The sequence below is a fragment of the Salvelinus fontinalis genome, chromosome 15, assembly GCF_029448725.1.
Source record: "Salvelinus fontinalis isolate EN_2023a chromosome 15, ASM2944872v1, whole genome shotgun sequence".
NCBI classification, from domain to species: Eukaryota; Metazoa; Chordata; class Actinopteri; order Salmoniformes; family Salmonidae; genus Salvelinus; species Salvelinus fontinalis.
Window position 1 is genome coordinate 19,935,971 of NC_074679.1, and position 11,191 is coordinate 19,947,161.

General features: G+C 40.9%; 1 protein-coding gene across 2 annotated transcripts in view; it reads left to right on the top strand.

The window, feature by feature from the left end:
• Window positions 1-153: 153 nt before the first annotated feature.
• The window catches only part of ahctf1 (AT hook containing transcription factor 1), a 43,042-nt gene continuing 32,004 nt past the window's right edge, over window positions 154-11,191 (top strand). For both annotated transcript variants that reach the window (XM_055862885.1, XM_055862886.1), the window contains exons 1-6: window positions 154-423; window positions 2,544-2,669; window positions 4,818-5,071; window positions 5,164-5,344; window positions 5,470-5,677; window positions 5,767-5,883. In XM_055862885.1, coding sequence (XP_055718860.1) covers window positions 2,549-2,669; window positions 4,818-5,071; window positions 5,164-5,344; window positions 5,470-5,677; window positions 5,767-5,883 — 881 coding nt within the window. In that variant the 5' untranslated portion in view covers window positions 154-423; window positions 2,544-2,548. The remainder of the gene's footprint in view (window positions 424-2,543; window positions 2,670-4,817; window positions 5,072-5,163; window positions 5,345-5,469; window positions 5,678-5,766; window positions 5,884-11,191) is intronic.

Here is an 11,191-nt window from a genome sequence, read left to right on the forward strand (position 1 = left end):
ATTAATATATATTCGAAAGAGTGTAAACTGCCTCACACGCAGAAGAAAGAAAAAAAACAGTTTACTTTCTCGCGATGTTTATTTCTGGTCCTTTGACGTTTGCGTGATTTTGTGAAGCAAGTGATGCGCAGTAGCTTGTAGGTTATACCTGCGCAGTAGCTAGATCTACATGGAAATGGCGCCTGCGTTGAACTCTAGCAAGTAGACAGTTATCTCGTAGCTAGTGCAACTAATTCAGTAGACACGGTCCTTCATACTGAAACATTTGTGGGTTTTCGACAGTTGTCCAAAAAAAAAAAAACGTGTTCACAAGAAAATCGGATTATTATGACGGGGCCGAGGAAGAGTCCCAACGGAAAAGACATCACATTTTATTAGCTACTAACGTCGTTGGTAGTAGTACGTTACGACGGTCAACATCAGGTAACGTATAGTTAGCTAAGGTTATAACGTTAGTTACCTTTAGGTAGTTACTCTAACAACACTACCAGTTGGAAGAACGGGCCGATTAGCTTCCTTTAAGCACACCGGAGTAGTTAATAGGGTTGTACCCAAAGTTGGCTAACTATTTAGATACGTTAGCTTGCTAGCTAGGCGGTTAATTTTAGCATAATGCTACCTCATGCGAGGTTTTGATTCACCCGCCTCACACGTTACTATGTTTTAACTATGTCTAACGACGTTACGGGATATTTACAGGATGGTAACGTTAGCATAACCCCGGTTATTTACCAATATGTAGCAAGACTTGTAACTAGCGCACAACATATAGGAGTTAGCTAGCTAACGTAGCTAGTTTACTGCAGCAGCTCGTTGCTGCAGTCTAGCTAACTGGCTAGCAAGGCCGTTTATATATTGGGTAACTCACGTTAGCTAGCTAGTTAAGTCAACGGATGCAGTTTCTTGTAATTACTGTTTTCGCTACAGTCCCCAAAGTCACTGTCAACTAACTATACTAGTTAGTTAACTGAGATATTAGGTTAGCTGGCTAGTAAAAAACCTGACATCGTGGTGTCGGAATGAACTATATGCCCGAGAGACGGCTAGCTAGTAAAGTTCGTTAGCGTAAATCAGAAGTCAAAGGTGTCATTTCCCCTTGCCTTGGTTTAGCTAGCTAGCTTAACGTTACATTGTTACATCACAAATGTTTAGATCGACAGCCATGTATAACGTTACTTCTAAAATTAAGTAACTTACATGGTTCTGAATATCGGCATTTAGCCTAGCTAGTTACTGTTAGTAGGACATTGTTTTGAACACGTTAGTGTAGGCAAGGTGTGATAGTGATACCGACACACAGGTAACCAATTACGTTTTTCATTAGCTAACTAGCTATATTTTAAGGTCTTGGAGTTGCTCGTTAATCGAGGTAAGAGCGTGTTAGTAGATTCGGTTTTATATCTACTTTGTTTTGGGGTATTTAGATGTCAGACGGTACACGACTAGCTACTCCAATACTCTGCATCTAACCGTACCACGCCTTGTTAATCTGCGCGGGAGTAGTCTCGGTTTCTTTGACATAGATAGCTAGTAAGTTAGCTAGCTAGGCTACTTGCTTGTGAAAGGGGTGGTATTTTGCACGATTCATTACCGTATTCATGACACATGGCATGTTAGGTGAAATTCTGAGGCTAGTCAAAGTAATCAATTGGTGAAATAAGTTATGACACTAACTCTATATGGTGTTTTGCTCATACTGGACCAAACTCATACAGTGGCACAGAAAGCTGTAGTCGTGATGTCTGTCTGACAAGTGTTCAATACTTAACGTTACCCTTTAATGTACAAGGCTCTCTACGATAGTGTTGTCTTGTAGACCATGCACTCTTCATTGGGAATCAAGTGTGTAAACAGTAACGCAGTTTTAACATGGTAAACACACAGAGCAACATGCCATTTCGGAGGTTTCCGATAATTATATAACTTCTCACGATACTGTTTATTTATGTGATTGTGTATGTTGTTTAGGCTGCTACTGGTAATATGGTAATGGCCTACTAGATAATCATCTGTCAACGCTTTACATGCACACAAACACGCCTGCAGCTTTTATGCCAGCAGGCCCAGAGCCCAAACTGCTGACAACTGGGAACCAAAACGCAGCATAAATACCTCTTTAGTCCCCTCATAGCCCCAAAGGCAAAACCTGGTGGAGGCTTAGAGAGGAACTGTTTTCTTATGGTCTGATTTGAGCTCAGTTGCTGTGCTTGGTGCTGTCATTCTGTTACCTAACTTTGTTTCTGCGCTGTTCAAGTAAATGTGTTTTTGTAACATTTTCAGTGGAAGTTAAAAGTAGTCATTGTACATAATTGTATGGATTGTTTAACTTTAGAATCATTGGTTTTTGTTTGACATTTCTAAGGTGAAAAATCTGAGTCTCAGCAACATTCTGTTACTGTGGAATTGCCAAGCAACAAGATAACCGTGTAGGTTTTGGCACGCATATGTGCCTCAAACCTGAAGTTTGGAAGAATCACAAGTAAAGCAATGTCCGTTTTTGTCTTTTGTACATAATGCAGTGCAATGTCATGTTTTGTGTGTAGTGAACATGCGTGACCTGGCTGCCCAGGTCACCAGCAGCCTGCTGCGTTTCCCAGGGGTGACTGTAGATGCTCTGGGGGAGGATGAGATCACCCTGGACTCTGTGCTTCATGGGAAGTTCACTGTCGGTAAGTCAGTGTGTATGCACGGCGGCCATCTCTCACAAACAACCCAATGCATTTAGGTTTTCTTTATTTTCTCATTTCAACTGATTAGAGGTCGACCGATTATGATTTTTCAACGCCGATACCCATTACTGGAGGACCAAAAAAGCCGATACCGATTGATTGGCAGATTTTTATTTATTTGTAATAATGACAATTCCAACAATACTGAATGAACACTTATTTTAACTTAGTACATCAATAAAATCAATTTAGCCTCAAATAATGAAACATGTTCCATTTGGTTTAAATAATGCAAAAACAGTGGCGGAGAAGAAAGTAAAAGTGCAATATGTGCCATGTAAAAAAGCTAACATTTAAGTTCCTTGCTCAGAACATTTGAAAGCTGGTGGTGACTTTTAACATGAGTCTTCAATATTCCCAGGTAAGAAGTTTTAGGTTGTAGTTATTATAGGAATTAAAGGACTATTTCTCTCTATACCATTTGTATTTCATTAATCTTTGACTATTGGATGTTCTTATATGCACTTTAGTATTTCCAGTGTAACAGTATAGCTTCCATCCGTGCTTCTACACCTGCATTACTAGCTGTTTGGGGTTTTAGGCTGGGTTTCTGTACAGCACTTCGAGATATTAGCTGATGTACGAAGGGCTATATAAAATAAACTTGATTGATCCCTCTCCTCGCCGCTACCTGGGCTCGAACCAGGAACACATCGACAACAGCCACCCTCGAAGCAGCGTTACCCATCGCTCCACAAAAGCCGCAGCCCTTGCAGAGCAAGGGGAACAACCACTCCAAGTCTCAGAGCGAGTGACATTTGAAACGCTATTAGCGCGCACCCCGCTAAATAGCTAGCCATTTCACATCGGTTACACCAGCCTCATCTCAGGAGTTGATAGGCTTGAAGTCATAAACAGCAGAGCTGCTGGCAAACGCACGAAAGTGCTGTTTGAATGAATGCTTACGAGCCTGCTGGTGCCTACCATCGCTCAGTCAGACTGCTCTATCAAATCATAGACTTAATTATAACATAATAACACACAGAAATACGAGCCTTAGGTCATTAATATGGTCGAATCCGGAAACTATCATCTCGAAAACAAAACATTTATTCTTTCAGTGAAATATGGAACCTTTACGTATTTTATCTAACAGGTGGCATCCCCAAGTCTAAATATTCCTGTTACATTGCACAATCTTCAATGTTATGTCATAATTACGTAAAATTCTGGCAAATTAGGCGGCCCAAACTGTTGCATATACACTGACTCTGCGTACAATGAACGCAAGAGAAGTGACACAATTTCACCTTGTTAATATTGCCTGCTAACCTGGATTTCTTTTAGCTAAATATGCAGGTTTAAAAATATATACTTCTGTGTATTGATTTTAAGAAAGGCATTGATGTTTACGGTTAGGTACACGTTGAGCAACGACAGTCCTTTTTCCGCGAATGCGCACCGCATCGATTATATGCAACGCAGGACACGCTAGATAAACTAGTAATATCATCAACCATGTGTAGTTAACTAGTGATTATGATTGATTGATTGATTGTTTTTTATAAGATAAGTTTATTGCTAGCGACCAACTTACCTTGGCCTCTTACTGCATTCGCGTAACAGGCAGGCTCCTCGTGGAGTGCAATGAGAGGCAGGTGGTTAGAGCGTTGGAGTAGTTAACTGTAAGGTTGCAATATTGAATCCCTGAGCTGACAAGGTAAAAATCTGTCCTTCTGCCGCTGAACAAGGCAGTTAACCCACCGTTCCTAGGCCGTCATTGAAAATACGAATTTGTTTTTAACTGACTTGCCTAGTTAAATAAAGGTGTTAAAAAAAAAACGATTTCCGATTTTTATGAAAACTTAAAACCGGCCATTCCGATTAATCGGTCGACCTCTACAACTGATATTGGGGGGAAACGTATGTCTGCCACTATAGCCAACTGCCCATACCTTCCCAGCATACGTTGTTTGCAGGAGGCAAGCTTTGCATTCCTGCATTCTTCAGTCTTAAAATAACAAAATACATCTCAAACAATCCCTTCTCAGGGGAGAGGTTTTACAATAAACCACCATGAACCAGTAGGCCTAACTTGGCTGCTCCCTTTTCCCTACCTCACTGATGTGCCTCCCTCCCTGGGCGCAGGTCGTAGCGGGCTAGCTTGGCTTGCCTGTGGGCCCCAGCTGGAGGTGGTCCATGCGGTGACGGGTGAGCGCCTGTCCGCCTACTGCTTCTGCGGCGATGGGGAGCACCCCCCCAGCGTGCTGGCGGCCAGGGACTTCTCCTGGCTGAAAAGGACCGGGCTGCTGGTGGGCCTTGAGGAGGCCCAGGGCAGCATACTCTGTCTCTATGACCTGGGTATCTCCCGAGTGGTCAAAGCCGTAGTCATACCGGGCAGGGTGAGTGCGCTCTCACCATCTACTACTGTCGCTTACAGCAACCGGTTGATTTGATTGATTGTGATGTGGACTGACTAATTGATGATTGGCAGATCAGGGCCATCGAGCCCCTGGTGAGCTATGGCGGGGCCAGTGCCAGCACACAGCACCTCCACCAGAGCCTGCGCTGGTTCTTTGGCGTGGCAGCGGTGGTCACGGACCTGGGACATGTCCTCCTAATGGACCTGTGTCTGGATGACCTCTCCTGCAGCCAGAGCGAGCTGGAGGCCTCAGGTCAGCATGTGTGTGTTTAAACCTAACACAGACAAAACATTAATGGCCCACAGTTCCTCTCAAGTTTGTGTGTGTGTGTTTTCTCTCCCCCCTCTCTAACCCACACCCTCCTCTGTCCTCTCCAGATCTGGAGGTGGTGAGTAAGTCCCTAGCTGAGATCCCCCGGCTACGTGAGCAGGAGACGCGTCAGGGGAGACATCTCTGCCTGCAGCTGAGCAGCCCCACGGGCACAGGGGCCACAGCTCTGCAGTACATCCCTCGCACCAACCAGCTGGCCGTGGGCTTCTCCGACGGATACCTGCAACTCTGGAACATGAAGACACTCAAGAAGGAGTGAGTTGATGACCCAGGGATGACATGGTGGCTATGGTAAACCTTCAGTTATAGCTTTTTCTGACTGTCTCTGCTGTGTTCTCCCACAGGTATCACTCCCAGCTGGAGGGCGGCAGGGTGCCAGTGTACGCCTTCACATTCCAGGAGCCAGAGAACGACCCCCGCAACTGCTGTTACCTGTGGGCCGTCCAGTCTGCCCAGGACCAGTGAGTTCTCACTCCCCACCTGTCTGCCTGCTTGAGGCACAAAGTTATATTTCTCTTGGAAGAGGCCACAGTGTGCACACCAGACCAGGATGTGATGTATTTGAAATACTTGAGGTTGTTTTAGTTTGTCCTGGACAATGAATCCCCTTTGTTATTCACATACAGTACCTGTCAAACACATCTACTCATTTAAGGGGTGGCAGCGTAACCTAGTCGTTAGTGCCTTGGACTAGTAACCGAAAGGTTGCAAGATCGAATCCCCGAGCTGACAAGGAACAAATCTGTCATTCTGCCCCTGAACAAGGCAGTTAAACCACTGTTCCTAGGCCGTCATTGAAAATAAGAATTTGTTCTCAACTGACTTGCCTAGTTAAATAAACAATTCCAGGGTTTTTCTTTATTTGTACTATTTTCTACATTGTAGAATAATAGTGAAGACATAAACTATGAAATAACACATTCAATCAAAAAGTGTTAAACATATTAAAATGTATTTTATATTTGAGTTTCTTCAAAGTAGTCACCCTTTGCCTTGATGACAGCTTTGTACACTCTTGGCATTCTCTCAACCAGCTTCATAAGGTAGTCACCTGGAATGCATTTCAATTAACCTTTCTGCGGACAGATCCCGATTACGGGATCATTTCCCTAAACAACCGCTGAATTGCAGGGCGCCAAATTCAAAAATATTACAAAAAATATTTATAATCATGCAATCTCAAGTGAAATATACCAAAACACAGCGTAGCTTGTTGTTAATCCACCTATCGTGTCAGATTCTGAAAATATGCTTTACAGAGAAAGAAATCTAAGCTTTTGTGGGTGTATCAATCAATGCTACAACAGCTAGCCCCAAATTAGCTTGGTCACGAAAGTCAGAAAAGCAATAAAATTAATCGCTTACCTTTGATAATCTTTGCACTCACGAGACTCCCAGTTAAACCACAAATGTTATTTTTATAAGAAAAAAACGCTGTTTGGGTTGCGCGTTATGTTAAGAAAATTACAGCCTCGTTCCGTTCGACGAATATTCCAAATGGTATTCGTAATGGTCGTAGAAACATGTCAAATGTTTTTTTATAATCAATCCTCAGGTTGTTTGTTAAAAAACATAATCGATAATATTTCAACAGGACCGTAACCTATTCAATAAGAGAGAAAAGGAAAATGGAGAGCTCCCCTCTCGCGCGCAGGAACTATTCATAGGACACCTGACTACTTTACAAAAATCTCATTCATTTTTCAAAATAAAAGCCTGAAACTATGTCTAAAGCCTGGTCACAGCCCGAGGAAGCCATTGGAAAAGGAATCTGGTTGATACCCCTTTAAATGGAAGAAAGACTGGCCAGGAAACACCGTAATAAAAAAATATATATATATCACTTCCGGGTTATATTTTCTCAGGTTTTTGCCTGCAGAATCAGTTTTGTTATACTCACAGACAATATTTTGACAGTTTTGGGAACTTTGGAGTGTTTTCTATCCTAATCTGTAAATTATATGCATATTCTACGATCTGGACCTGGGAAATATTCCGTTTACCTTTGGAACGTTATTTTAAAAATAAAAAAAATCTGACCCCTAGCGCCAAGAAGTTAACAGATGTGCCATGTTAAATGTTCATTTGTGGAATTTCTTTCCTTAATGCGTTTCAGCCTGTCTGTTGTGTTGTGACAAGGTAGGGTTGGTACACAGAAGATAGCCCTATTTGGTAAAAGAACAAGTCCATAGTATGGCAAGAATAGCTCAAATAAGCAAAGAAATGACAGTCCATCATTACTTTAAGACATGAAGGTCAGTCAATCGGATAATGTCAAGAACTTTGAAAGTTTCTTCAAGTGCAGTCGCATAAACCCTGAAGTGCTATGATGAATCATTGTGCTCATGAGGACTGCCACAGGAAAGGAAGACCCAGAGTAACCTCTGCTGCAGAGGATAAGTTCATTAGAGTTATCTGCTCTTTGGATTGCAGACTAAATAAAAGCCTCACAGAGTTCAAGTTAGACACATCTCAACATCAACTGTTCAGAGGAGACTTCTTGAATCAGGCCTTCATGGGCGAATTGCTGTAAAGAAACAACTACTGAAGGACACTTATAAGAAGAGACTTGCTTGGACCAAGATACACAAGCAATGGACATTACACCTGTGGAAATCTGTCCTTTGATCTGAGTCCAAATTGGAGATTTTTGTTTCTAACCACCGTGTATTTGTGAGACACAGAAGGTGAACGGATGTTCTCCGCATGTGGGGTTTCCACCGTGAAGCATGGAGGAGGTGGTGTGGGGGTTGCTTTGCTGTTGACACTGTCGATTTATTTATAATTCAAGGCACTCTTAACCACCATGGCTACCACAGCATTCTGCAGCGATACGCCATCCCATCTGGTTTGCGCTTAGTGGGACTATCATTTGTTTTTCAACAGGACATTGACCCAAAACACACCTCCAGGCTGTGAACGGGTTATTTGACCAAGGACAGTGATGGAGTGTTGCATCAGATGACCTGGCCTCCACAATCACCCGACCTTGAGTTGGGTGAGTTGAACTGCAGAGTCAAGGAAAAGCAGCCAACAAGTGATCGGCATATGTGAGAACTCCTTCAAGACTGTTGGAAAAGCGTTTCTCATGAAGCTAGTTGAGAGTATTCCAAGAATGTGCAACGCTGTCAAGGCAAAGTGTGGTTACTTTGAAGAATCTCAAATATAAAATATATTTTGATTTGTTTAACACTTTTTGGGGGGTTACTACATGATTCCATGTCATTTCATAGTTTTGATGTCTTCACTATTCACTACAATGTAGAAAATAGTGAAAATAAAGAAAAACACTTCAATGAGTAGGTGTCCAAACTAGAAGTCGACCTATTAATTGGCCGAATAATTGGGGCAGATTTCAAGTTTTCATAACAATTGGTATTTTTTGACACTGATTTCCCACATTTCTTTATTTTTATTTCATTATTACATTTCCTTAAAACCTGTCTAGGACAGGGGTTCCTCTAGCGCCACTCCTCCCACATTCCACTGAAAAGAGAGAGCGTGAAATTCAAAAATTTTTTTTTTAAGTATTTAACTTTCACACATTAACAAGTGAATCCAGCCAACATGTCCGATTTTTAAAATGTTTTACAGCGAAAACACCACGTATATTTATGTTAGCTCACCACCAAATACAAAAAAGGACAGACATTTTTCACAGCACAGGTAGCATGCACAAAGCCAACCTAACTAACCAAGAACCAACCAAACTAACCAACAAACAACTTCATCAGATGACAGTATTATAACATGTTATTCAATAAATCTATGTTTTGTTTGAAAAATGTGCATATTTGAGGTATAAATCATAGTTTTACATTGTAGCTACCATCGGAAATAGCACAGAAGCAGCCAGAACAATTACAGAGACCAAATTGAAATGCCTAGATACTCATCATAAAACATTTATGAAAAATACATGGTGTACAGCAAATTAAAGACAAACATCTTGTGAATCAAGCCAATATTTCCGATTTTTTTTTAAGTGTTTTACAGCGGAAACACAATATAGCATTATATTAGCTTACTACAATAGCCAACCACACAACAGCATTGATTCGTTAGGCACATTAGCATAGCGAATAAACCAGCAAAATATATAAAATTTTTCATTAACCTTCTCAAACTCCATCAGATGACAGTCCTATAACATCATATTACACAATACATATATGGTTTGTTTGAAAATGTGCATATTTAGAGCTGAATTCCGTGGTTATACATTGTGAACATGTAGCATCTTTTTCCCCAGAATGTCCGTATCTATTTTTGACACTCGCCTATTCTGACCAAATAACTATTCATAAACTTTACTAAAAAATACATGTTGTATAGGAAATGATAGATACACTAGTTCTTAATGCAATCGCCGTGTTAGAATTCTAAAAATAACTTCAGTACGACATCCAGCTTGCGTTATGGCGAGAGAGCGCCCAAAATCTGGGCGCAAACTAATAGTAAACAATTTTCGACAGATATATGAAATAACATCAAAAATAGGTCCTACTTTTGATGATCTTCCATCAGAATGTTGTACAAGTGGTCCTTTGTCCAGAACAATCGTTGTTTGGTTTTAGAATGGCCTTTTTTTCCCTCGCGAATTAGCAAGCAAAACTAGCCAAGTGAACGGAACACGCCAAAACTCCCGAAAAAAAATCAATTATCTGATTAAACTATATTGAAAAAACATACTTTACGATGATATTGTCACATTTATCAAATAAAATCAAAGCCGGAGATATTACACGTCTATAGGGAAAGCTTTTCAGAAGCCAATGCTGATTTCCATCCCGCGTCATCCTGAACAGAGGAAATTGGGTTCCTGTCATTCCAAGAGGCCTCTTTTCACCATATAAATACCTATATACTCCATTTCACCTCTCACAGCCTATTGACATCTAGTGGAAGGCGTATGAAGTGCATGTATAGTCATAAATCTCAAGCAAAAAGATAGGGAGGGCCTGGAACAGAGCCTCGATTTGAGATTTTTCACTTTCTGACAGGAAGTTTGCTGCAAAATGAGTTCTGTTTTACTCACAGATATAATTCAAATGGTTTTAGAAACTTGAGTGTTTTCTATCCAATAGTAATAATAATATGCATAATGTACGAGCAAGAATAGAGTACGAGGCCGTTTAAATTGGGCATGATTTTCCCCCAAAGTGAAAACAGCGCCCTCTGTCGTCAACAGGTTAACAAGTCCAATACAGCATATGAAAGGTACACATCTTGTGAATCCAGCCAACATGTCCGATTTTTAAAATGTTTTACAGGGAAGACACAATATGTAAATCTATTAGCTAACCACGTTAGCAAAAGACACCACTTTTTTTACTCCACCACTTTTTTACTCCATCAGTAGCTATCACAAATTCGACCAAATAAAGATATAAATAGCCACTAACCAAGAAACAACTTCATCAGATGAGTCTGATAACATATTTATTGTATAGCATATGTTTTGTTAGAAAAATGTGCATATTTCAGGTATAAATCATAGTTTACATTGCAGCTACAATCAGAAATTGCACCGAAAGCAGCCATAATAATTACAGGCACCAACGTCAAATACCTAATTACTCATCATAAAACATTTTCTGAAAAATACATAGTGTACAGCAAATGAAAGACAGGTATCTTGTGATTCCAGCCAATATTTCCGATTTATTAAGTGTTTTATAGTGGGGGGAAAATGTAGCGTTATACTAACTTACCACAATAGCCAGAAACACTTGGGCGCCGACGACTACGACAGATATATGAAATAGC